Source organism: Nycticebus coucang, chromosome 1, assembly GCF_027406575.1.
Source record: "Nycticebus coucang isolate mNycCou1 chromosome 1, mNycCou1.pri, whole genome shotgun sequence".
NCBI lineage: Eukaryota > Metazoa > Chordata > Mammalia > Primates > Lorisidae > Nycticebus > Nycticebus coucang.
Window position 1 is genome coordinate 141,957,909 of NC_069780.1, and position 27,773 is coordinate 141,985,681.

General features: G+C 41.7%; 1 protein-coding gene across 1 annotated transcript in view; it reads right to left on the bottom strand.

Annotated features, from left to right (window-relative positions):
• The window catches only part of NLN (neurolysin), a 112,966-nt gene that overhangs the window by 11,607 nt on the left and 73,586 nt on the right, over nt 1-27,773 (bottom strand). Inside the window, exons 8-12 of the mRNA XM_053589708.1 lie at nt 27,283-27,649; nt 20,582-20,783; nt 3,274-3,460; nt 2,653-2,781; nt 1,346-1,482 (exon numbers count right to left, since the gene is read on the bottom strand). Of these exons, the coding sequence (XP_053445683.1) occupies nt 1,346-1,482; nt 2,653-2,781; nt 3,274-3,460; nt 20,582-20,783; nt 27,283-27,649 (1,022 nt within the window). The remainder of the gene's footprint in view (nt 1-1,345; nt 1,483-2,652; nt 2,782-3,273; nt 3,461-20,581; nt 20,784-27,282; nt 27,650-27,773) is intronic.

Consider the following 27,773-nt stretch of genomic DNA (forward strand, 5'->3'; position numbering starts at 1 on the left):
CAAGGGCCTGCCACAATGCCCAGCTAGTTTTAGAGACGGGGTCTCACTCTTGCTCAGGCTGGTCTGGAACTCCTGAGTTCCGACAATCCACCCGCCTTGGCCTCCTAAAGTGCTAGGATTATAGACATGAGTGACGACACCTGCCAATCTTAATTTTTTATTAAAGAAGAGAGACTGCTGACAGAGGAGAGAGGTGGTGGGGACTTGGAGGGAAGCAGTAAGCGGAAAGGAGTAGGGCTACAGGGCAATATCAGGTGTCCAGTTCAGGTTGGGGAGCGTGACTTTGTTGAAGGACATACAACCTCCTCCAGAGCGCTCTGAATTCTAAGAGCACCATCACTAAACGAGATGGTAAAGGAACTGGGACCAAGCACTGACTGAAGTTCAGGCAGTAATCAGGATATCAGAATAGTCAGTGCCATGGTAAATCATTGGCCACGTAATGGAAGAAGGCTTAAAGGGTATTAACAGCCTGGGTGGGGTGTGATGGGAAATGGAATGACTGGAAAGGACAGTGAGTATAAAATGATACTATCTTGAAAGCGTTTTATCAGGGGGGAGGAGGGAAGGGAATGGTGATCTAAATTACATCAATGTATTTCAATACATATGCGTAAACCTATCTCAAAAACAAACAACAATCTTAGAGAACCAATCAATTGGTTGAAATAAACAGAGAGAGCCTGATAGTGATTTCAGAAAATACATCAGCCTTAGAAATAACCTGACAGCTGCGATTTCAGTGAGCAGAGCATGAGGATTCAGGGGCTCTGACTCAGGAGGGTTTGTCTGGCAGCCACCTGGTGGTCAGTTTGCTGTGCATAGAAAGGAATGGCTCAGGTTAATGAGCAGCTTAAGTTACTTACAGACATTTAGGTTACAAACTCTGTGGTAGGCCACAGAAAATGAGTGCCTCTCACAGAAAGTGTACCAAGGAAATGTGTAGAGAATACCAAAACAGAGACCATTGACACTGGGAAGGAGTTTACCTTTCTTTCTCAACCTCCTGTAACTATAAAACTAAAACATTGTATGGAACATGTCAAAACTAGCAGCTATAAATTCTCAAATGCACAAACAAAGCTTTGAACTTTTAAATTATGCAATATATTGGAATGTTAATAAGCAAGAAAATGAAGTAGGTTTTTTTAAACCTATAGAACTAGGTTTAAAAAAAACCGTACACTGCAACTTAATGATGTATGATGATTTGAGAAAATACAAGACTTAAAGTTGTTACTAAACCTCTAACTCTAAAATGTAGGAATAATACATATTTTACACTAGGAGTAAATGGGGAGGGAGCAACTACAAAATTAACAGAAGGAGGAAAAAAATACAGTACCTCTGGATTCATTATCCCTTCTTTTTTAAAACAGCTATAAAACATGTCCATGGAAAATACTTCACTCCAAAGATATCCATAATATTGGCCATCATATCCCCCTGCCAAATGTCCAAAAGTAGCTGGCATATTTGTGCCTTTAAAAAAAAGATACATGACAATCAATGTGATAGCAAGTGTTAATTATCACTTTATCTGTTAGCTAAGGTTTCCCTCTGAGGAGTCCACCTGTGGGAGAAGGGAGTGAATCACACAACCTCATTGGTTTATATATGTCCTCAGCCAAGAAGTTTGTAAACTCCTCTCCTACAGGTGGCTCAACCTCAGAGCTGGTTTCGTCCTTAAGCTCTGGAATGCCTAACAATAGTTTCAGAGGCTTTGTCCACACCCATCAGATAGCTCAGTGTTTTAGAACCAAAGTCAGTCCTTTCTTATCCCTTAAATACTCCGGTGTTTTAAAAAATAATATCAACCCTGTCCTTTGTCATAACTCTTGATACCTAAAATGTCTCAGAAAGGGATTTAAGTTGATGATTATTGAACAAAAAGTCTTTACCAGTTCAATGTATCTATAGGGCTACTTTATAAAGGATTTTGTCAAAGTGGATTGACACATAAAGTTGCTCCATGGTTTACTATAAACAGATCACCAAAGTAGGTAAAGAGCAAAGACTAACTCAACTGGCCATTCTTATCTTTATTATCTCTATAAATGTGGCTGATTCATTATAGTAACAATTCCCTTGGTGAAAAAAATTCACCTTATCACGTACATATAAATGCACAAGGGTATCTTGGTTTAAAATACAAATATACAAAAACACATACACACATGCACATGTGCCAACACATAAACGAATCCCATAAATCTCAGGTTAGAAACTTGTAGTCAAATGCTTTAACTGCTCTCAGAAGCTGAATCAGAAACAAGGAAGAAATTAGTGCTTCTTTCTAAAAATGCCTCCTTTCCCAATTTCTTATTGAAAATCACAGAGAAAGCATGGTACAGCCAGGGAGGGAGGAGCAGGGAGGGTGCAGCCAAATGCAAAGGGCTCCCTCAGCTCTGGGGTGGAGGCCAACTGCTCACGCCTGATTACACTAAAATGCTGTGAATCTGGAGCCACCTTTCCATTTGAACAGGGTAACTCATAAGGACATAGTATGCTCATCTGAAAGTCATGGCCTGATTACAGAAATCAGGAACAAATTAGGCAACGTGTCTGACAAACTCTGCCTCCCTGCAGTGTTAGGAGAATGCTCTGAGCTTCACAGGGAAAAAACGAACTCAACTCACGGTATTTCCATACCTGGAGTGGCTGCAACACCTAAAATTTCTGAGCAGTACTTGGCATATTCACTTGCAGCATCAAGCGACGTGTTGGTATGGAGAGACTGATCAACTTTGCTCAAAACAATCTGGCGTAGAGTCAAAAGACCTAATAACATAAGAATGTTTGAGCATGTCTTGGAGAGGAGAGAACTATGTGTTCCAGTAAGTCAAGATCACAGATTTCAAAAACTAATTCCAGCAGTATTCATCACAAAATGGAAGCAACATATCTCATTTTATTTAAGATTTAAAAGATGTAGTTTTTTTCTTAGACATAATCCCAGGGTTCCTAATTCCAATATGTAGTATTTAGCATTTTTCACTACTTATATTAGCACTCTTGGGGTACCGTATTATTAAATGGAAAATAAACTGTGCTTTTTTTTTGAATCAGAGTCTCACTTTGCTGCCCAGGCACCATGATGTCAACTTCAAACTCCTGGGCTCAAGCAATCCTCCTGCCTCAGCTTCCTGAGTAGCTGGGACGACAGGTGCCCGTCACAAGACACAGCCCAGAAAATAAGTCCTATAGAAGATGCCAGCAATTCTGCATTAAGTGATTCTAATTTATTCCCCTTCTCTAAAATGCCAATCATACCTGTGTTGACCAGTCTAGAAGCAACAAGTTTTTCGAGCAGATCATCTGTAATAGGGCTTCTGTCTTTATAATGTTTTGACAATCTTCGGAGGGAATCAATGTCCCACACCCAATTTTCCAGCATTTGTGATGGTACCTCCACAAAGTCAGTTTCCACATTGGTTCCACTAAATCGTGCAAAATCAGTCTAGAAAGCAAACATAGAGGTATTTTTTTTAAAGCACTGAAAGAAAACTACATATGCACTGAATTATTATTAAGACCCACCAAAGCTTAAGGCAGAATCAAAGTCAACTGTCCCTTTGGATGAGGGGTTACAAGAATAACCTCAAATTTATGTGAGAATAAAATATAGCAGCTGAGCAGCATGAAAAATAACTCCCCAAGTACTTATATTGCGGTAAAAATTTCATTCTTTTGAATTATTCACAAACTTGGAATAATCATCAGGAAATCATAACCGAGGGAAAAGAATCAAAGGTAAAAATAAACCTTAAGCTTTGAAAGGAAAAATATTTTTAAATTTTTTTCATTAAACATAAAGAGATCCTTAAGACAAGCAATTTCTCCCTAGCTCCTCCCCCTAATTGCTTACTTTTGTTTACTCAATACATGCCTTTCTGGGGCACTCATTTCTATATTGCTTAACTATTCAAAATCAAATAGTTAAATTACACATTATAGACTGATACCCATTGTGCATGTGTGATTTTTTTTTTTGTTTTATTGAGACAGAGTATCACTCTGCGGCCTCAGGCTAGAGGGCTATGGCGTCATAGCTCAAAGCAACCTCAAACTCTTGGGCTTTTGCGATTCTCTTGCCTTTTTAGCCTTCCAAGTAGCTGGGACTAGAGGCACCTGCCACAATGCCTGGATATTTTTTTGTTGCAGTTGTTATTGTTGTTTAGCTGGCCCAGGCCGGGTTCAAACCTGCCAGCAGTGCATGTGGTTGGCGCTGTAAACACTACTACAGGCGTCAAGCCTGCCTTGGTAAGTAGACAGAACTACAGGTGCCCACCACCACACCTGGCTAATTTTTCTATATTTAGTAGAGATGGGGTCTCATTCTTGCTCAGGCTGGAGTGTGTGACGTTTTGTGTTCTAAACATTATATGAGTGGTTTTCAGATCTCCATATTATAGAAAGCCCTACTTAATACTCCTTAGACTGGGTAGAAGATGTTACTGTAAAATAAGAAAACCATTTCAGTGGAATTTAGGTCTGTAAATTAATTAATTGGCAAGTGGAGTAAGTTAAATGGTACAGGAAAAATGAAACAAAGGATATATTCAAAAGTTAGAGCACTGCTGGTAAAAATAAAGGTCTTATTCTGAGGGCCTGGACTAAAAATTAAAAAGAAAAGCTTAGAAGGGTTAAAAAAACAAAGTTCAGTATATTCTTGAGTCAGATGTCAAAAAAGCTCTAAAGCAGAAAAATGGAGATTCATTAGAATGAGCTAGTGTTTTTTAACCTTCACACAGTCATCTTCTTTTTTTTTTTCCTTTTTCTGACCCAACACCCAATGACACACCGTCTTTCATACACTCATAAAATTGTCATTGGCAGAGAAGGCCTAGCGTTTACCCGACTGGGGCACGGGCAGAATGAGGCTCATCATTCTGTTGTCTTTCCCTGAACCTCTGTCCTGTTTTTCTCCTCAGATGTTTTGCATTCCAACCTTCTCTCTCTGACTTCACATCCCTGGGGCTCTAAACTGAGGGGAAAAGGAAGAAGGACTTAACCACCAGAGAAGGCAGCAGATGGGGTGCTGAACCAGCAGCAAATAAGCACTCTGCTTTTGGCCCAGGGCAGAGGCACAGATGTCTGCGCCATCTCATTCTGCCTCCCTCTCTTTATGCGAAACAATGTTTTGCTTGACTTCCCATTATAATTGTGCTGATTCTAGATATGAAGAGCTGCAAATATGGAAGGGCCAAGGAAAACTAAATTCACTAGGTGCTGGAATTAGGCCACCTCTGGTAAGGCCATCTCAATAAAGAACTCTTATAGGAAAAGAGGCAAGGAAAGACATTAAATATTTTGCCTCATGTGGTATGTAAGATTCTTAGATTACAGCCTAAGTTATAGATAAAACAATCTTATATGTACAATAAGTATAATAGCTAACATCTGTTGAGACTTTACTATGTCACGCATTACAGACACACCTCAGAGATATGGCAGGTTTGGTTCCAGACTAAAGCAATAAAAGAATATTGCAATAAAGTGAGTCACACAAATATTTTGGTATCCCACTGCATATAAAAGTTATGTTTACACTAAACTACAGTCTATTCAGTGTGAGAAATTATGCCTAGAAAAACATACAAACCTTAATTAAAAAGACTTTAATGTGAAAAAATGCTAACAATTCCCTTAGCCTTCAGTGAATGGTAATCTGTTTCCTGGTGGAGGGTCTTACCTCAGTGTTGATGGCTGCTGACTGATTAGGGTGGTGGTTGCTGAAGTTGGAGTGGCTGAGGCAATTTCTTAAAATAAGACAACAGTAAAGTTTGCCACATCAGTTGAATCTTCTTTTCAGGAAAGATTTTTCTGTAGGATATGATGTTGTTAGATACAATCTATCCAAAGTAGAACTTTCAAAGTTGGAGTCAATACCCTCAAACCCGCTGGTTTATCAACTGTTTATGTAATATTCTAAATTCTTTGTGGTCATTTCAACAATGTTCACGGAATCTTTACCAGTACACCTCATCTCAAGAAACCATTTTCTTTGGTCGTCTATAAACTCCTCAGCCATTAGTTTGATCATGAGATTGCAGCAATTCAGTCATATCTTTAGGCTCTACTTGTAATTCTTCTGTTATTTCTACCACATTTGCAGTTCCTTCTTCCACTGAAATCTTGAATTCCTCAAAGTATCCACGAGGATTGGAATCAACTTCTTATAAACTCCTGTTGTTGATATTTTGAGCTCTTCTCATAAATCTTGAATGTTCTAAATGGCATCTGGAATGGTGAATCCTTTCAAGAGATTTTCAGTTCACTTTATTTACAGAGGAATAACTACCTATAGCAGCATAGCTTTAAAACATGTATTTCTTAAAAATTAGACTTGAAGGTCGAAATTACTCCTTGATCATGGGCAGCAGAATGGATGCTGTGTTAACAGCATGAAAACAATAATCTCCTGTACATCTCCATCAAGCTCTTGGGTGACTGGGTGCATTGTCAAAGAGCACTAATATTTTGAAAGGAATCTGTTTTTCTGAGCAGGTCACTACAATGGACTTAAAACAGTAAGCTGTGCTATAAACAGATGTGCTATCATCCAGGCTTAGCTGTTCTATTTGTAGAACATGTAGAACACAGGCAGAGTAGCTTTACCATAATTCCTAAGGGTCTAGGAATTTTGGAATGGCAAATGAACATTGGCTTCAAGGTAAAATCCGTCAGTTTCATTAGCTCCTAATGAGAGCCAGCCTATCGTTTGAAGCTTTGAAACCAGGTGTTAACTTCTCTCTAGCTGGGCGGCACCTGTGGCTCAAAGGAGTAGGGCGCTGGCCCCATATGCGGAGGTGGTGGGTTCAAACCCAGCCCTGGCCAAAGACTGCAAAAACAAACAAACAAACAAACAAAAAATACACTTCTCTCTAGCTATGAAAGTCCTTGGTAGCATCTTCTTCCAATAGAAAGCTATTTCGTAGGGCGGCGCCTGTGGCTCAGTTGGTAAGGCGCCGGCCCCATATACCGAGGGTGGCGGGTTCAAACCCTGCCCCGGCTGAACTGCAACCAAAAAATAGCTGGGCGTTGTGGCGGGCACCTGTAGTCCCAGCTACTCAGGAGGCTGAGGCAAGAGAATCGCTTAAGCCCAGGAGTTGGAGGTTGCGTGATGCATGGCACTCTACCGAGGGCCATAAAGTGAGACTCTGTCTCTACAAAAAAAAAAAAAAAAGAAAGTGGGTGGCGCCTGTGGCTCAGCGGGTAGGGCGCCGGTCCCACATGCCAGAGGTGGCGGGTTCAAACCCAGCCCTGACCAAATTAAAAAAAAAAAAAAAAAAAAAAGAAAGCTATTTCGTATGCATTAAAAATCTATTGTTTAGGCTTGGTGCCCGTAGCATAGTGGGTACAGAGCCAGCCACATACACCAAGGCTGGCGGGTTCGAATGCAGCTCGGGCCAGCTAAACAACAATGACAACTGCAACCAAAAAAACAGCCCACAGTTGGGGTGGGCGCCTGTAGTCCCAGCTACTTGGGCGGCTGAGGCAAGAGAATCTCTTAAGCCCGAGAGTTGGAGGTTGCTGTGAACTGTGACACTACAGCACTCACTACAGCACTGAGGGCAACATAGTGAGACTGTCTCGGAAAACAAAACAAAACAACTGTTGTTTAGTGTAGCCACCTTCATTAACGATCTCAGTTAGATCTTCTGAATAACCTGTTGTAGCTTCTCCATCAGCACAGGCACAGGCTGTGCCACCTTGCATTTTTATGTTACACAGATGGCTTCTTTCCTTAAAACCTCAAAAACCAACCTCTGCTAACTTCCAGCTTTTCTTCTGCTACTTCTTTATCCTGTCAGAATTGAAGAGAATGATTGAAGGCCTTGCTTTGGATTAAGTTTTGTCTTAAGACAATCTGGTGGCTGGTTTGCTCTTTCATCCAGACTGCTGAAAGTTTTTTCATATCATTAATAAGGCTGTTTCACTTTCTTATCACTTGTGTGTTCACTGGAGTAGAACTTCAAGAACTTTTTCTTTGTCTTCAATTCTTAGCTAACTATCCAGCCCAGGAGGCCTAGCTTTTAGCCTATCTCAGCTTTCGACATGCCTTCCTCGCTAAGCTGAATCATTTCTAGTTTTTGATTTAAAGTTAGAGACATGTGACTCTTCCTTTCACCTGAACAATTAAGAGGCCATTCTAGAGGTATTGATTGGTTTAATTTCAATATTGTTGTGTGTGAGGAAAGGAAAAAGGACAAGAAATGGCCAGTGGGTGGAGCAGTCAGAATTTATGGATTAAGTTCACCATGGTTTGCAGCACTCCAAAACAATTACAATACTAACATCGAAGTCACTGAATACAGATTACCGTAACAGGTATAATAACAGTGAAAAAGTTCAAAATATTGTGAAAATTTCCAAAATGTGACAAAGACACAAAGTGAGCACAATGTGACAGCCAGATGCAAACTGAGCACATACTGTTGGAAAAAAAGCGCTGACAGACTTGCTTGACGCAAGGCTGCAGCACAACCTTCACTTTGCGAAGACCACAGTATCTGCGAAGCCTGATGATAGAAAGTATGCCTGTGCAGTAGGCGCTTTACGCGGATTACCGGGCTTAAATCTCGAAACAACTGTATGAAGTACTATTATCTTCATTTCTGAGATAAGGAAACTGAAGTATACAGAGATTAATAGTATATAGGTCACTATGGGAGGTTTTTTTTTTTTTTTTTCAGTTTCTGGCCAGGGCTGGGTTTGAACCCACCACCTCTGGCGTATGGGGCCAGCGCCCTACTCCTTTGAGCCATAGGCGCAGCCCACTATGGAAATGTTGAGATAGACTGTGTTATGGCCCATTATTTCACTTCCAAAAAACACAGTCAACAGCAGTCTTTCTGATTCATTTGCACAAGTTTCAACTTGCTCAGTTTATCAGCATTACTGGAAGGGTTTCTTCATTTGTTTCCCTCTGTGCGGATTTTACACTTCTTGATTTTTGTGTATCTCAAAACTTTTGTAATGACCCTTGCATAACTATGACTTGAAACTAGGCAGTCTGATTCCATAACTCACCATCTTTTTTTTTTTTTTTTTTTGAGAAAGAGTCTCACTTTGTCACCCCCTGGTAGAGTACCATGGCAGCAGACCTCACAGCAACCTCAGACTCTTAGGCTAAAGCAATTCTCTTGCTTCAGTCTCCCTCGTAGCTGGGACTACAGGTGCCCACCACAATGCCTGGCTATTTTTATAGATGTGATCTCTCTCTGGACCAGGCTGGTCTCTAATCTGTGAGCTCAGGCGATCCATCCGCTTTGGCCTCCCAGAGCACTGGAATTATAAGCGTGATCCACCACGCCCAGCCCATAACTCACAATCTTAAGCACAAATGCTAAGAACAATGAAAAAGACTGAATCATGATTTACAAAGTAACTCCTCTAGGAAGGGATCTAAAATAGAAAGGTCTTACGGTAAACTCTACTTCCACTTTATGTAAAGAGTTAAGGTAAGTTTTCCGTGTGCTTCCTTAGAAATTTGACTTTACTATATACTGGGAGACTTTTCAAAGATTGAATGTGAAGTTAAGGTGTAAAGGCCTGCCCACTGTAAATTTGAGATTCTGTTATTCTAACTGCACAATTTTCTGAAGATTATGGTTTTTAAGGAACAAACAAAGGCAAAATCACATCATTGCTAAGACCATATATTGAAAAAAATATGCATATTGTGTATCTTGCTTGTGTGAAGATTTTTAGAGTTAGTAGGAAGGGGATAATCAAGTCCAAATAACAACAATAAAAATGTGTATGTTTGTGTATATGTTTGGTGGTGGGGGGAAGAGTATTCAGTATCCAGAAAAAACATGAACAAATGAATAACTTTAGAGTTAAAAGTGAATAAAATAAGAATCCATTCAGTTATATGTCACGCACTGCAGAGAAGAGAGGGCCTGTTCTATCCAAAAGCCATTTTGCAGGGGACAGAGAGCACAGCAAATGAATGAAAGATCAACAATGTCTTTTAAAGAACAAAAGGAAATGTTTGTAAGGAGTAAAAGCTAAAAATAACCCTCTGCTTACTAATTTCCCTGAAAGTTAGTCATGCCAATTCTGTGTGTGTCCCTTAGACAACATCATTTAAGTATTTTTCAACTGAAAAGGACAAAGAACCTATAAAATTGAAAAGCTCAATTTCCAGCAAATAATAAATTCTCAAGAGAAAAGAATGTATAGTCAGTCACTGTGTATTTCCACACAGAAACCATGGGCAGACAATCTAGCTGCCTGACAGGTCCTCGCATGCAAAATATCACGGCTGCTGAACTAGTACTCATTGTTGATCAGCCAGCAAGTATGTCTTTAACTTTTGGTCCAAAGGACCCAAAAAATGCTTTATATAGTTTTCTTCTTTTTTTTTTTTTTTTTGCAGTTTTTGGCCAGGGCTGGGTCTGAACCCACCACCTCCGGCACATGGGGCCCGTGCCCCACTCCTTGAGCCACAGGCGCCGCCCTTATATAGTTTTCAATACAAACAATTTGAAGGTGTTGGTTATACTAGCTTATAGGCTCTGATTACTACTTATACCTCGCAGATAAAACAGAATTCTCTTCTGTAAGAAAGCCAAATTCTCAAGGGTTATTGTTCTAATTAAGAGAACAGTTGCTTTTAGTGGTTACAACCAAGTGTTATTTTCATGATAGCAAATCCCAACTCAAAGAAAAGGCACTTGCTGAAATCAGTTAAGTGTATTGTGCTCAAGAAAAAGGACAGGCCTCAGGAGAACTGAGTTGGCTGTCTGAAGTGTCCCACTATTGATTTCTTAGCAGCTGTTCCACATCCTGATCAGTCTGATCTAGCCTTAAATCCAGGGACGGTGGAAAAGTTTATGAAAAAGGAAAGGTAGTAAAAAAAAAAAGTCACCATCAACTAGGCTTTCCCATAAGTAGATGGTTAAAAGGTCATAGTTTCACACATATCTAGTGATCACTAGAAGCAATAATAGTAATAAATAGAATGTGTTAGCTTTTTTAGTAATCTTCACAACAGGCTGACAGTTCAACAGGTCCATTTTATCACCACCATCATTTAAAGGACCTGGGATATAACACACAATCTAGAGAAGGTTTGATTCACCCGCTTGCCCTCAAACTACCTATATTTTCTTTACTAGGTACTTCTTATTTAAACTTCTTCTTTGTAGATGAAAACAATAAAGGCACTATTCAAACTCACATGCTAAGAAAGTTAGGGAGTATGCTTTATTCCCACTGTTTTTCTAAAATCCAGTGCACGTCCAGAAAGTAGAAGATGCTCATTAAATTTCTGTGAAATAAATGAAACTGTAAGAAGATTTCTGTAGAAGAATCAAATTTAACTGTAAGATATTTTCTCTATCATTTTTTTTTTTTTTTTGAGACAGGCTCACTTTGTCACCCTCGGTAGAGTGCTGTGGCATCATACCTCACAGCAACCTCAAACTCCTGGGCTTAAGCAATTCTCTTGCCTTAGCCCCCCAAATAGCTGGGACTACAGGCGCCTGCCACAGTGCCTGGCTATTTTTAGAGATACAAGGTCTCACTGTGGCTCAGGCTGGTCTTGAACCTGTGAGTTCAGGCAATCTACCTGCCTTGGCCTCTCAAGTGCTGGGATTATAGGCATAAACCATTGCACCTGGCCCTATCATTCTTTTTTTTTGAGACAGAATCTTACTTTGCCACCCTGGGTAGAGTGCGATTGTGTCATAGCTCACAGCAACCTCAAACTCTTGGGCTCAGGTGATCCTCTTGCCTCAGCCTCCCCAGTAGCTGAGACTACAGGCGTCCACCACAATGCCCAGCTAATTTTTTCTACTTTTAGCTGACATGGAATCTCGTTCTTTCTCAGGCTGGTCACGAACTCCTGAGCTCAAGTGATCCACCTGCCTCGGCCTTCCAGAGTGCTAGGATTACAGACGTGAGCCATCATACCCAGCCACTTACTATCATTCTTGACTTGACATCTGACCTTCTTCAACTTAACATCACTTCTCCATTGTCTTTTCTCAATACTTAAAATTTTACTTAATAATATATGCTTTTAATTTTCTTATTTTTGCGTCTCATGTCCTCAAGCTGAACTTCTAAGCACTGAAGATAGTATGACTTTTCTTCCTTTTGTATCCCATCCTATCATACCTTGTATAACATGTCAGACGAAACAGATAACCACTAATTCTATTTTGTAAGAAATCAACTGAACATTTTCCTTCTTTGAAAATATGTTTCTTGGCTAGGGCTGTTGGCTCATGCCTGTAATCCTAGCACTGTAGGAGGCTGAGGCAGGAGGATTCCTTGAGCTCAGGAGTTAAAGGCCAGCCTGCATAAGAGCGAGTCCCCTTATCAGCTAAAAGTAGAAAAAATTAGATGGGCAGTGTGGCGGGCACCTGTAGTCCCAGCTACTGGGGAGGATGAGGCAGGAGGATTGCTTGAATCCAGGAGTATGAAGTTGCTGTTAGCTGGGCTGATGCCATGGTACTCTAGCCTGAGCAGCAGAGTGAAACTCTGTCTCAAAAATAATTTTTTTCTAATTATTTAAAAAACAATAAATGTAGAAAATGCATGGATAGGCATAGGAGCTCACAACTATAATGCTGGCACTTTGGGAAGCTGAGGCAGGAGGATCGCTTGAAGCCAAGAATTCAAGACCAGCCTGAGCCCTATCACAAGACCTCATCTGTTTTTTTTTTTTTTTTTTTAGCTGAATTGTGGTGGTGTGTACCTGTAGTCCTAGCTACTCAGAAGACTGAGGCAGAAGGACTGCTTGAGTCCAGGAGAGCAGGGCTGTAATGAGCTATGATTGTGCCTCTGCACTCCAGCCTGGGTGATAGAGCAAGACCCTGTCTCAGAAAAGAACAAAATCAAACCAAAAAAATTTAAAATAAATTCAGTAAGCAAATGATTGAAATAAGCACATTTCTAAACATCATATAGATTCGCATTCTGTTTCAAACCTCAGCATTTCATCTGTGTTCACATATGCCATAAATGTGTGCTTGTGTATGTACAAACAGATAACTAAAAGAACAATAATGAAATTCTAAAAGAAACCACATCTGATACTTAAGCTACAAACTGTAATGGTGTGCAGGAGTTGGCGATAGGCAATAGGATGACAGTGGGCAGAGGCCACAAGGTTGGGGACAGGTTGCTTCATTTCAAGACTGAAACTTCAATGGTCAGTTCACACAGAGGGAAATGTGGGACTGCATAAACTCATTCCACATTATTAAAAAGAATGTCATTTAATAAAATTAGGAGAAAGAAGTTCATCCAACAGGAATACAGAAGTGGAAGGACAAATTCAGACCACAAGAAATAGTGCTCTCTCTAGTGCACGGACGGAGAGCATCGAACAGGCATAAAGCAGCGCAGTAAAGGGCATGACTGTCAGATCTCGGGTACGTCCTTGTAAGTTTCAGATTTTTTCATTTGGAAAATGGGGAAAAAAGAGAACTCATCTACTTCAGAGAGTGTTAGGAGGATAAAATTAATGACAGACTCCAAAGCACGGTGTACAGTCCCAGATCCTGGTCTGTGCTCAGGACACAGCTGCCACTCTTCCTCTGCACCTGTACGGTCTGCTGGCCAGGTACAAGTCTTCTCTGGTCAGACTAAGCTTGCCCTTGGCTTCCTCCAAGTGTTGATTCCTGGGTGTTAATGCTGAAGATAAATATCCCCACACTTCTCTTCAACTAATCCGCTACCACTCCCCAAACTCCAAACTGCTCATTCTGTTCTTGCTTCAGCAATCAAACTTCTAAGTAGACAGCTATCTTCAAAACAAAACAAAACAGCCAGGTGTAGTGGCACGTGGCTGTAGGCCCAGCTATTCAGGAGGCTGAGGTGGGAGGATCACTTGAGGCCAAGAGTTCAAGATCAACCTGGGTAACATAGACACCCTGACCCAGCTCTATAAAAAGAGGCAACCGGGCGGTGCCTGTGGCTCAGAGGAGTAGGCGCCAGCCTCATATGCCGGAGGTGGTGGGTTCAAACCCATCCCTGGTCAAAAACTACGAAAAAAAAAAAAAAAAAAGAGGCAACCCCCCCAAATAAATACAACTTGATGGTTTCCAATCACCTTCACAGATCCTAACCCAAACCCCACTGAAGGTAAGCATTTGTGAATTCTCTTGAACCTAAAGTGGCAATGAATCACTGGTCCTTTTTAGAACTCTTTTCCAGGTTTTTTTTTTTTTTTTTGAGACAGAGTCTCACTATGTCTCCCTCAGTAGAGTGCTGTAGTGTCACAGCTCACAGCAACCTCAAACTCTTAGGCTTAAGCAATTCTCTTGCCTCACCTTCCCAAGTAGCTGGGACTACAGGTACCCACCACAACACCTGGCTATTTTTTTGTCGTAGTCATTGTTATTTGGCAGGCCCGGGCGGATTTGAACCCCCCCAGCCCTGGTGTATGTGGACGGTGCCCTAGTCACTGAGCTATAGGCACCAAGCCTCCTCTCCTTTCCAGTTTTGAGTAATGTACTTGTTTTTTTTTTTCTGGCCGGGACTGGGTTTGAACCCACTACCTCTGGTGTATGGGGCCGCACCCCACTCCTTTAAGCCACAGGCGCCGCCTTGAGTACTGTATATATATATATATTTTTTAAGACATAGAATCTCACTTTGCTGCCCTTGGTAGAGTGCTGTGATGTCACAGCTCACAGCAATCTCCATCTCTTGGGCTTAGGTGATTCTCTTGCCTTAGCCTCCCAAGTAGCTGGGACTACAAGTGCCCACCACAATGCCTGGCTATTTTTTGTTGCAGTTTGGCCAGGGCCAGGTTTGAACCCACCACCCTTGGTATATGGGGCCGGCGCCCTGCTCACTGAGCCACAGGCGCTGCCCTTGAGTAGTGTACTTCTGATTTATCCTAAAAGAATACTTCAAATATGTATGACACTTTCTGCTTTTCCAAGTACCATTTCACATATTTGTTTTATTTCCCCAATATTCTAGGGAAGAAGAGTTAAGAATTGCTGTTGTCTCCATTTACTGAGTAATAAAGATGAGTTAGTTCAAAGACGTTAAAGAACTTGCCCCAAGTCCCACAGGTAGGCCCACAGATACACAGATGATTTTTAATACAGAGCCTTATAGTCCTAACACTAGGGTACCTTTCTGACTAATAAGGGTATATTTATCTACAACAGTATCTAATTCAATTCCTTTAATAGTCTTTCTAACAAATAAACAGATTTGAAATCACATAATTTGAAGTTTTCTGCCTACGCATTTCTTTCACTTTTTTTTTTTTGTACAGACAGAGTCTCACTTACCGCCCTTGGTAGAGTGCCGTATCACAGCTCACAGCAACCTCCACCTCCTGGGCTTAGGCGATTCTCTTGCCTCAGCCTGGCATTTCTTTCACTTTTAATTAAGAAGTCTTTATTATGATTCTGACACACTTCCTTTAGAATAATTATCTCTTTAAAGTTCAAAACTCATTAGGGCTCTTAAGGCACAACCCCACACAGACATTACAATGGAGGTTGTTAAGAAGCATTACTTGCCTATTCTAAAGAAGTTCAAAAGGCCAGTGATTACCGAGAGAGCAAACCACAGTAAAGCCATGAAACAGGAACAGATACTACCTCTTGATTCCTATCTTTGAAATGACCTATCCAGTAGTGTAAGCACAAGTAAATATGAGTGAAACTCATCTCCTGAATGATGAGATAGTAGGCATACTGAACTAGTGCATCCGCATGTTTGAAAACTGGAAGTTCCTGCTAGCAAGTTTAAATATTACCATGAAGAGCTCAAACGAGCTCTTCCGGTCATCAAACGTGTGGACTGCCACAGTGGGGAACTCAGACACTGAGCTGCCCTATCTTAAAACCAACCTACTGAATATGTACAGCCAATCTTTTATTTACTATGTATTTCTTAGATGAGTTAAAAGTATTACTAAACACAGAAGTTATGAATCTCTTTATTTGCCACCATCCATTTTGGGTTAGTATGGAAAGTTCTCTCTTGGTAGACTCGAAGTTAAAAAAAAAAAAAAAGAAAAACGTTCTGAAATTATTATAAAGTTAAAAATATCTGAATCTGTGCCTACAAAAGACAAAAGTAGTGATTGCTGTATCCAAATATGATTACCTTAAAAGTTCTTAAAATATTATAGGACATCTGAATAGATTAACAGACAAACAAGAGATTTTTCAAAGATAATCTCACGAGGAGATGACCGAGCAAGGGACTGTGCCGACACGCTGCTCATCAGTATGACACATCTTGTGTTCATGAATGAGGTTAGGCAAAGCTGTAAGAAATGAATATAGCCCACTGTTTCAACAGCGAGATACCAAACTGGTGAATGCAGTATATACACTCAGTTTGGTCATAAGTTAAAGAGCTCTAAAAAGTCACTGTACCAAGAAAAATATTTTCCAGTACCGAAGTGGCTATCTCAAGGGATCAAAAATAATGTAAGAAATAATGAGAACAACGTGATGAATTGTGAACTGACTACAGACGGCATGGTGAGGTTATAAGAAGACTGTGCCTGAAAAAAGTACACTCCTCAAGAGCACTGTCTGAAGATCTCTATTATCTTAATGAATGTATTAACACACCAAACTACTTCCTTGTGAATCACCAGCTGACAATCAACATCCAAATGAGGAAACTGTTATAATTCTTTTTTTTTTATAACTTTTTTTTATTGTTGTTGCAGTTTTGGTCGGGGCTGGGTTTGAACCCACCACCCTCAGTATATGGGGCTGGTGCCCTACCCACTGAGCCACAGGCACCTCCCTGCTATAATTCTTAACTTGAGATTCATTATGGTCTGTGCTTCAAGGGGTCTGCGAGCCCTTTGGAATTCAACGTAAAATCTTGGGTCTGTTTTTCTGTAAGAGATACCTGCAGCTAAAATCAGATTTTCATAGGGTCCTCAGATCACAAACATTGAGGATCCACTGTTCTCTAAGCAGGCCATTCTTAACTACGTACAAATATATAATTAGATCTTGGATAATCCAAGTTATATTTCATAAGTTTGAAAGTAAGTATTTGACAGCTGCTCGGGAGGCTGAGGCAAGAGAATCACGTAAGCCCAAGAGTTAGAGGTTGCTGTGAGCCGTGTGACGCCACGGCACTCTACCCGAGGGCGGTACAGTGAGACTCTGTCTCTACAAAAAAAAAAAAAAAAAAAAAGAAAGTAAGTATTTGATATTTCTAAATTACTCGTAAAAATGTTTTAGAAAAGGTAAACATGAGTCATCCTAATTAAAAGAAATGTCAGCCACCGGGCACGGTGGCTCACGCCTGTAATCCCAGCACTGTGGGAGGCTGAGGAGGGAGAATCGCTTGAGCTCAGGAGTTCGAGACTCGCCTGAGCGACAGTGAGACCCCGACTCGTGAAAAAAATGGAAAAACCCAGCCGGGCGCTGCGGCGAGCGCCTGTAATCCCAGCGGCTTCCGGAGGCTGAGGCAGCGGGGTGCCCGCAGCCCGAGTCTGAGGTTGTGGTGAGCTACCACGCCCACTGCACTCTGCTCAGGGGCACAGGGTGGGACCCTGTCTCAACAAAAAAAAAAAAAAGAAATGTCAGCCACAGAATGGACAATAATGGAATGTCCACATAATAAATATTTCAGGAGCCCTAGGGTTACGATAACAGATTTTAATATTGTCTAAGAAAGAAAGATTAGATTACTCTGAAAGATTTCTTTTCCTTGGATTAAAGAAAAGTTAGAAATGGCTATATTGGCTTGGCGCCTGTGGCTCAAGTGTCTAAGGCGCCAGCCACATATACCTGAGCTGGCAGGTTCGCATCCAGCCCGGGCCCACCAAACAACAATGATGGCTGCAACCAAAAAATAGCCGGGCATTGTGGCGGGTGCCTGTAGTCCCAGCTACTCAGGAGGCTGAGGCAGGAGAATCGCTTGAGCCCAGGAGTTGGAGGTTGCTGTGAGCTGTGATGCCCTGGCACTATACCTAGGGCGACAGCTTGAGGCTCTGTCTCAAAAAAAAAAAAGAAAAAGAAAAGAAATGGCTATATCAGGACTTAAACAAAATGTTGGAAAAAGTGTTGGAAAAAAATATTGAAAAAATTAAACTGCATTTAAACAAAAATGACAGCATTGTGGAAATAAATAGACACATGCTTGGTTATTACAATAATTAGGCATGCTCTGGGGCCTAGGGATGCCAGATGCACAGAACTGATCCCACATACGTCAGAACAACAAAAAACCTGTTCTACATTCTGCTTGTCATTCATACGCTCTACTGGACATTCATATAAATGAAAAAAACTATAATTAAGTGAGCCTCAAAACTAACTCCACTGTATATATATTTTTGTAAAGCATTTTTTACACAATTTTCATTTCTAAGACTATAAAGTACCAAGATATATTATGTATACCAAAGTTAGATTATTTTTTGGAGGCGAAGTATACTTGGCAGTGTTTATCCTTTTGATTAAAAATGCATTTATTCTTAACCTTGTAGCACAGTCCCTCTAAGTAGGCCTAACTATTCTAGCTTGAACCAAATGAACTTACCTTCTTGGAGTTAAGTTGACAACACAAGCCACTTTTGTCAGTTTGCGGTTATTTTGCTGCTTCATTCAGGGTTATTATATATAAAACAACCTCCTGAATACTTTGTCTTAATGCATAGTCATGTTGAAGAATTACCACTTAAAAAACATAAAAAAATGTCTTTTTTTAATATTCTGTGAGGGCACCCTATTAACTTAGAGAAGATTTTCTGTATGGAGAAAGACCATTACGATTTGAAAAGCAAGTAAAAATCCAAATGTGTGGTGTTTAATTAGGAGTACCATATCAATGCTGGCTTCTTAGTTGTGACTTATTACTGTAATGTAAGGTGTTAAAAGTAGGGGAAAAGAGCAAGGGGCACATAGGTTAATATTTGTACTATCTTTGGAACTTTTCTGTAAATCTAAAACTATTCTAATAAATAGGTTATTTTTTTCTAAAGTTTACTTTTTTTTTTTTTTTTGGGACAGAGCTTCAAGCTGTTGCCCTGGGTAGAGTACTGTGGCATCACAGCTCACAGCAACCTCCAACTCCTGAGCTCAAGCGAGTCTCCTGTCTCCGCCTCCCAAGTAGCTGGGACTATTGGGACCAAAAAATAGCGTGGAGCCCGGCTATTTTTTGGTTGCAGCCATCATTGTTGTTTGGTGGGCCCGGGCTGGATTCGAACCCACCAGCTCAGGTGTATGTGGCTAGCGCCTTAGCCGCTTGAGCCTAAAGTTTACTTTTAGAGACATGTAGAGATTTCAAATTTGGAAAACTATCCCCCCACTATTGTTAGTATCAGTATAGTTAAATTATTAGGTTGAACTACTGAACTAGACATTTTCATATGTTAATGATGGCTAAATATTAGCAAATTCATTTGGCTCAAGCTAGAATAATTAGGCCTACTTAGAGGGACTGTGCTATAAAGTTAAGAATAAACGCATTTTTCATGATCAGAAATAGCCCAATTTTAGTCCATGGCACACACATACCTCTCCCTGGGCAAATTCTCTGCCTCATTACACTATATTATCTATGAATTTTGAGGTGTGTAAAGGGAGCTGTTACAAAACATTTATTATTAAGAAAGGAGTAAAGGGCACAGCGCCTGTGGCTCAGTTGGTAAGGCGCCGGCCCCATATACGGAGGGTGGCGGGTTCAAACCCAGCCCCGGCCAAACTGCAACCAAAAAATAACCGGGTGTTGTGGTGGGCGCCTGTAGTCCCAGCTACTCGGGAGGCTGAGGCAAGAGAATCGCTTAAGCCCAGGAGCTGGAGGTTGCTGTGAGCTGTGTGAGGCCACGGCACTCTACCGAGGGCCATAAAGTGAGACTCTGTCTCTACAAAAAAAAACAAAAAACAAAACGAAAGGAGTAAAGGATCTGAGAGGGTTGAAGCTGTTGAAGTAAAGCATTAATAAGCAGAATAGGTAATTATAGCAGTTTTTCTGTGACACTTACATCATATTTCTATGGAGAAGAAAAAAATTAAAAGGGGCTCAGCACCTGTGGCTCAAGCAGCGAAGGCACCAGCCACATACACCTGAGCTGGTGGGTTTGAATCCAGCCCAGACCCGCCAAACAACAATGATGGCTGCAACCAAAAAATAGCTGGGCATTGTAGCAGGTGCTTGTAGTCCCAGCTACTTGGGAGGCGGAGGCCAGGAGAATCGCTTGAGCCCAGGAGTTGGAGGTTGCTGTGAGCTGTGATGCCCTGGCACTCTACCCAGGGTGATAGCTTGAAGCTCTGTCTCAAAAAAAAAAAAAAAAAAAAAGAAAAAGAAAAGAATTAAAAGGAAAAAGCAAAGTATTTGTAACCCTTCCTTAGCGATAGTCTTAGTTTTTTTCCACAGGCTATTATGCAACACAAAGCTCTTTTGCTGGTACATTAACTTTGTGTAAAAATACCTTGCAAAAGAGGAAGTGATAAAGAATATTTTGCGTTTCTGCAAAAGGCCTACAAAATTCTTGAACATATTCAGTTTCTGCCTAAACCAAACTACTGAAAGGGGAGAAACTTGAAGGCAGTGGAAAAAAAAATTGTGGAGAAGCAGGTGGTAGGTTTACTATAAACAAATCATTTACCTGTGCACAAATCTGATGCATGACATGACCAAATTCATGGAAATAAGTCCTAACTTCGTCATGTCTCAGGAGAGAGGGACGGCCTGCGGCTGGCTGTGAGAAGTTCACCACAAGGGCAGCCACAGACAGCATCCGGCTTCCATCAGGGAGAAGGCAGCCAGGCTGGAGACCAAAGCAGGCTGCATGATTGTATTTTCCTTCCCTGGGAATCAGAACATACCTTGGTGAGACACGAAAATTCTTCTCGAGCAGTAACACTGGCATGGTATCTCTTGGCCATTAGGAATATATGATACCAGAAGATGCTTTTAAACATTTAATTTACCTTTTAGAAAATTAATGCATTTTATTAAAAGGAAAAACTAAACAAATAGTAACTCTACTATCACTCTGTGTGAGGTGTTAACTCCAAGGTTTCTTTGGTTGAAAAATCTTTTTTTTTTTTTCTGAGACAGAGTCTTACTACATCTCCTTCGGTAGAGTGCCGTGGCATCACAGCTCATAGCAATCTCAAATTCTTGGGCTTAAGCAATTCTCTTCCCTCAGCCTCCCCACTAGCTGGGACTACAGGCACCTGCCACAATGCCCGGCTATTTTTTGGTTGCAGTTGTCATTGTTGTTTAGTAGGCCTGGGCCAAGCTCGAACTCAACTTGCCAGCCTTCGTGTATGTGGCTGGCACCCTGCTCACTGAGTTACAGGTGCCGAGCCTGAAAAATCTTTTTTGAGACAGAGTCTTACTTTGTTGCCCTTGGTAGAGTGTCATGTCATCATCGTAGTTCACAGCAACTTCAAACTCTAGGGCTCAAGCAATTCTCTTGCCTTAGCCTTCTGAGTAGCTGGGACTACATATGCCTGCTACAATGCCTGGCTATTTTTAGAGATGGGGGTCTTGCTCTTGCTCAGGCTGGTCTCTAACTCCTGGGCTCAGGTGATCTGCCCACCTCATCCTCCCAAAGTGCTGGGATTGCAGGCATGAGCCACTGCACCCAGCTGAAAAATCTTATGGTGAGAATTAAGAATGTCCCCATACCTCATGTATCCAATTTATTTTGATGAACTTCTACTTTTCTTTTTCAAAGATGGAGTCACTAAACACTGTTGAATCAAATTTGAAATAAAAGATATAATTTGACTGACTAGGTAATTTTTCTTTAAAATTGTAACTGATAAAAAACTAAATGCCAGACAATAAGATTTTTCCTTTATCATTGAGTGCAGGGCTCACACCTGTAATCCTTGCATTCTGGGAGGCTATGGTAGGTAGACTGCCTGAATCCATGAGTTTGAGACCAGATTGAGTAACAGCAAGACTCCGTCTCTAAAAACTACCCAGCTACTTGGGAGGCTGAGGCAAAAGAATCCCTTAAGCCCAACAATTTTTCTTTTTTATTTTAAGACAGAGTCTCACTTGATTCCTCTCTGTAGAGTGCTGGGGCATCTGAGCTCCACACAACCTCAAACTCTTGGGCTCAAGAGGATCTCTCTTGATCCTCTCCTCAAGAGATCCTCTTGCCTCAGCCTCCCAAGTAGCTGTTGTGGCTGTGCCTGCCACAACACCTGGCTATTTTTTAAAGACAGGGTCTCTTGGGCGACGCCTGTGGCTCAAAGGAGTAGGGCACTGGCCCCATATGCTGGAGGTGGCAGGTTCAAACCCAGCCCTGGCCAAAAACTGCAAAAAAAAAAAAAAAAAAACACAGGGTCTCGCTCTTGCTCAGGCTCCTGAGCTTATGGCTCTGCACCCATAGCTCAGTGGTTAGGGCACTGGCCACATACACCAAGGGTGGCGGGTTTGAACCCAGCCTAGGCCTGCTAAACAATGACAACAATGACAACCACAACAAAAAAATAACCGGGCAGGTGCCTATAGTCACAGCTACTTGGGAGGCTGAGGCAAGAGAATTGCTTAAGCCCAAGAGTTGGAGGTTGCTGTGAGCTGTGACACCATGGCACTCTACCAAGGCAGACAGAGTAAGACTCTGCCTCAAAAAAACAAACTCCTGAGCTCATGCAATCCACCCACCTTGGCCTCCCAAATGCTGGGATTACAGGCATGAGCTATCACGCCTGCCAAAGCCCAGCAATTTCCCAAGCTAACTCAAAGCATTTGAGGTTGCTGTGAGCTGTGACACCACAGCACTCTATTGAGGGTAACAAAGTGAGACTCTGTCTCAAAAAAACAAAACAAAACAAAACAAATTAAGAAAGAAAAAGATTTTTATCTTTTTTTTTTTTTGACACAGAGTCTCAAGCTGTCACCTTGGGTAGAATGCCATGGCATCATAGGTCACAGCAACTTCCAACTCAGGCTCAAGCAATCCTCTTGCCTCAGTTTTTCTCTTTTTATTTTCATTTTATATTGTTTGAGACACAGTCTCACTATGTCGCCCTTGGTAGAGTGCTGTGGTGTAACAGCTCACGGCAACCTCAAACTCTTTGGGCTTAAGCGATTCTCCTGCCTCAGCCTTCCAAGTAGCTGGGACCACAGGCGCCCGCCACAATGCCCTATTTTTTGGCTGTAGTTGTCATTGCTGTTTGGTGGGCCCGGGCTGGGCTCAAACCTGCCATCTCTGGTGTATGTGGCTGATGCCCTAGCCACTTGAGCTATAGGCACCAAGCTAGTTTTCTATTTTTAGTAGAGATGGGGTCTCACTTTTGTTGAGGCTGATCTTGAACTTGTGAGCTCAAGCAATCTACCTATTTTGGCATCCCAGAGTGCTAGGATTACAGGCGTGAGCCACCGTCCTCACTTTTTATCTGAATCAGTAATCACAATTAAATGAGTTTCTTTTATAAACTAGACAGGCTGTTTTGAAACAGAATGCTTTGAGTTAGCTTGGGAAAATGCATAAATTGTACTAAAAAAGTAGTCCATTCTTGGATAGTGTTATATCAGTGATAGTCTCTCTAAAAGCTATCAGACTATTAGACTTCTTTCCTTCCTTTTTTTTTTTTGCTCAGAAAACTAACAGTACATTCAGGTTTCAAGTAGATTTTTCTTAGTTTGATTTGTATTTTTTTTTTTTTTAAGAGATAAGAGTCTTAGTTTGTCGCCCTTGGTAGAGTGCTATGGAGTCACAACTCACAGCAACCTCCAGCTCTTGGCCTTAGGCAATTCTCTTGCCTCAGCCTCCCAAGTAGCTGGGACTACAGGCGCCCACTACAATGCCTGGCTATTTTTTGTTGCAGTTTGGCCGAGTCTGAACCTGCCACCCTTGGTATATGGGGCCAGCGCCCTACTCACTGAGTCACAGGTGCCACCCAGTTTGATTTGTTTTTATTTGAATATTTTTTGCTGTGCTATCTTTTTGGGTGACTCTTATTGTTCTTTTCCTGCCAATGCTATTAACATACAAATTAAAAACCTAGTCTTTTTCCAACATCCTAGTAAGATTTATAGAACTGGAAAGGGCATTGCTCCAGTCTTTACTACAACAACAACATGCTGCAGGTGGCACAATCTGCAAATCATTTTTCTTGAACCCATCAGAAAGATGAGTTGAAAGGCAACCAGCTGGGTGGTGCCTTTTTGTGGCTGGGTGGTAACACACACACACACACACACACACACAGAAAAGGCAACCAGCCAAGAAAGATGCCTCTAAAAAGAGAGAAGACATTTAACATATCCGTATGAAAAATTTTTAATGAATTGCTAAAAGCTAATGGTGAACCAGCTAAAATAGAGAGCCACTAGGAGCTATAGGCAAGGGAAATTTTGCATCCATTTGCAGGGTCTTTTCCAAGGACCTCACTGAAGGCCCACAAAAAAGACTGAGGGCAGAGTGAAAGCCCTGTGAAAGCTTTAGTGGGGGAAAGGATTAGCTTCTATGGAAAGGCATGTAGCGTTGCCTAGATCGTCTTTATCTCTCAAGGGCAACAAACCCTGTTATCTTTAGAACACTAGTGCAAACCAGTTGCTATCAAGGTAAAGGAACAGGAAAAAACCTTCTACTCTTGGAGAAGGGCAGGATTATACATTGCGGTCAGACCTACAACTGAGGGTAGGGCAGGATCACTGAGTAGGCTCCCCTCTTAAGACCCAAGAAGTCTACAAAGCCTAGTCTGTGATAAAGGATGATGCTTCATCAGAACAGAAAATTCTCACCCCTAACCAGGTTAACAAACAGCCAGTAAGAGATAATGGCAGTCTACGGGTGGGGGAGAAGCCAGGCCTTGAAAAGAGACCTGCTCTGAGCAGAGCACAAAGGCAAGTCCTGAAGTTGAGGGTGAAACAGGCACTGAGAAAAACTCTCTGGCAAATCACCTTCTATCCTAAACACAAGATATGAGAATCAGAAGTTTAGGATGCTTTGAGGTTAGCCATGGCAGCAAGAGTTCCAAACCCCAGTTCAACTACTAAGTGAATCAACCACCCACATTGAAGGCCTAGCAAAAGTAAATGTATGAACATTACCTGGCATAAAACTATTTACTTTAGTCTTCAATAATATTATATACAAGATGCCCGGCTTTCAAAAAAAGTTGTTGAGCGCTGGGTGTGGTAGCTTATGCCTATAATCCTAGCACTCTGGGAGGCCAAGGAGGGTGGACTGTTTGAGCTCAGGAGTTTGAGACCGCCCTGAGCAAGAGTGAGACCTATCTCTACTAAAAATAGAAAATCTAGCCGGGCATTGTGGCAGGTGTCTGAAGTCTCAGCTACTAGGGTGGCGGAGGAAAGAGGATTACTTGAACCCAAAAGTTTGAGGTTGCTGTGAGTTATGATGCCACAGCACTCTATCAAAGGCAGCAAAGTGAAACTCTGCCTCAAAAAAATGCCTAGAATGAGGGCTCATACCTGTAATCCTAGCACTCTGGGAGGTTGAGGCAGGTGTATTGCCTGAGGCCAAGAGTTTCAGACCAGCCTGGGCAAAGTGAGACCTCTTCTCTATTAAAAATAGAAAAATTAGCCAGGGGTTGTGGTAGATAAAGATGTTGGAACTATCAGACAGAGTGTTTATAATAACCAAAATTAGTATATTCAGGTGTCTGGAGGAAAAGTATACCATGCATGGGGAGATGGATAATTCTGGCAGAAGAGTTAGAAACTATGAGAAAGAATCAGATGAAAACATTAGAATTAGCAGGTCGATGTGGCTCATGCCTATAATCCCAGCATTCTGGGAGGCCGAGGCAGGTGGACTGCTTGAGCTCACAAGTTCAAGAGCAGTCTGAGCAAGAGAGAGACCCCATCTCTAAAAATAGCCAGGGCAGCACCTGTGGCTCAACGGAAGTAGGGCGCCAGCCCCATATGCCGGAGGTGGCGGGTTCAAACCCATCCCTGGCCAAAAACTGAAAATAAATAAATAAATAAAATAAATAAAAATAGCCGGTGTTGTGGCAGGCTTCTGTAGTCCCAGATACTTGGGAGACTGATACAAGAGGATGGCTTGAGCCCAAGATTTACAGGCTACGATGCCTCAGCACTCAACTCCAAGGCGATTGAGTGAAACTCTGCCTCATCAACAACATCAAAAGATTAGAATTGAAAACCAGTAATAGAAATGAAGTATGCCTTTGACAGGCTCCTCAGAAGACTTGAAACAGCCAAGGAAGAATCACTAAACCAAAAGATAAGCCAACCGAAATCACCCTATCGAAAATGTAAAAATGTAAAAGAGGAGAACACAGCCTCAAGAGGAGAGCAATATCGAATGATCTAACATCTGTGTAATCTGAGTTTCAGGAGGAGAACAGATAAAGCACAGGATAGAAGAAATATCTGAAAAAATAAAAGCCAAGAATTTCCCCAAATGGGCAGTGCCTGTGGTTCAGTGAGTACAGCGCCGGCCCCATTTAGTATATGGTGCCAGTTAGAACCTGCCCTGACCAAACTGGAGGGTTTGAACCTAGCCCCAGCCAAACTGCAACCAAAAAAATAGTCAGGCATCGTGGCGGGTGCCTGTAATACAAGCTACTCAGGAGGCTCAGGCAAGAGAATCGCCTAAGCCCAAGAGCTGGAGGTTGCTGTGAGCTGTGATGCCATAGCACTCTACTGAGGGTAACAAAGTGAGACTCTGTCTCTAACAACAAAAAAAGAAACATGGTCTTGGCATCACCCGTAGCTCAGTGGGTAGGGCACTGGCCACATAACACCCGGGCTGGCGGGTTCAAACCAGGCTTGGGCCAGCTAAACAACAAAGACAACTGCAACAAAAAAATAGGTGGATGTTGTGGCAGGCGCCTGTAGTCCCAGCTACTTGGGAGGCTGAGGCAGGAGAATCTCTTAAGCCCAAGGTTTGAGGTTGCTATGAGCTGTGACGCCTGGCACTCTACTGAGGGTGACATAGTGAGACTCTGTCTTAAAACAACAACAACAACAACAACAGTTGTTCTGTCTCCCAGGCTGGAGTGCAGTGGTGTGATCATGGCTTACTGCAGCCTCGAACTCCTAGGTTTAAGCAATTCTCCCACCTTGGAAGGAGTTGGGACTAAGTGTGTGTCAGCATGCCCAGCTAACAGTAAAGATTTTGTGTGTGTGTGTGTTTTTTTAAATGTCTTGCTTTTCTGCTTTTCTATAGTGGCTTGATCATAGCTCTCTGCAGCCTTGAACTCCTGGGCTCAAGCCATCCTCCCACCTCAGACTCCCAAAGTGCTGAGATTACAGGTGTGAGCCTGAGTCACCACATTCAACCTGAGTAGAGTCTTAAAATGGGTAAGAGATGAATCCCTAGGTCCCTTCCAACAATGTGATCCTCAGTACCTTGGGTAGAGGTCCAAGTAGAACTGTCCCAATACTTCTCCGGTAGTTTTATCCTTCACGGTGTAAAGTGTAACACTTTTATTCCAAACATGAGCATCTACCACTTGCTCAAAAGAAAGTCCCAACAATTCTTGGTAGGTGTTCAGCAAGCCTTCAGTGACTACCTCAATTGGGAAATATTCCTTGAGAAACTCTTGGTCTACAGAGTACTTGAGTTCTTCTGTCCGAGTCATGTAGTAATGCAGATCCCAGGCATTGATTTTCCCATCGTATTCAAAACCTCTCTCTTCACATTCATTTTTCTTCAAATTCAAAATAAACTCTCGTTCTGCATCACCCAAGGGTTTTAATTTCTGGCTTAAATCGTCTATGAAGAAATTAGGAAGAGTTAATGATCTGTTGATGTTGGGAACAAACATATTCACACATTAATACTAGCGTTTTACAATGGTGCTTCCTTTGTAGTACTCAGCACAGATAAATTAGGAGGA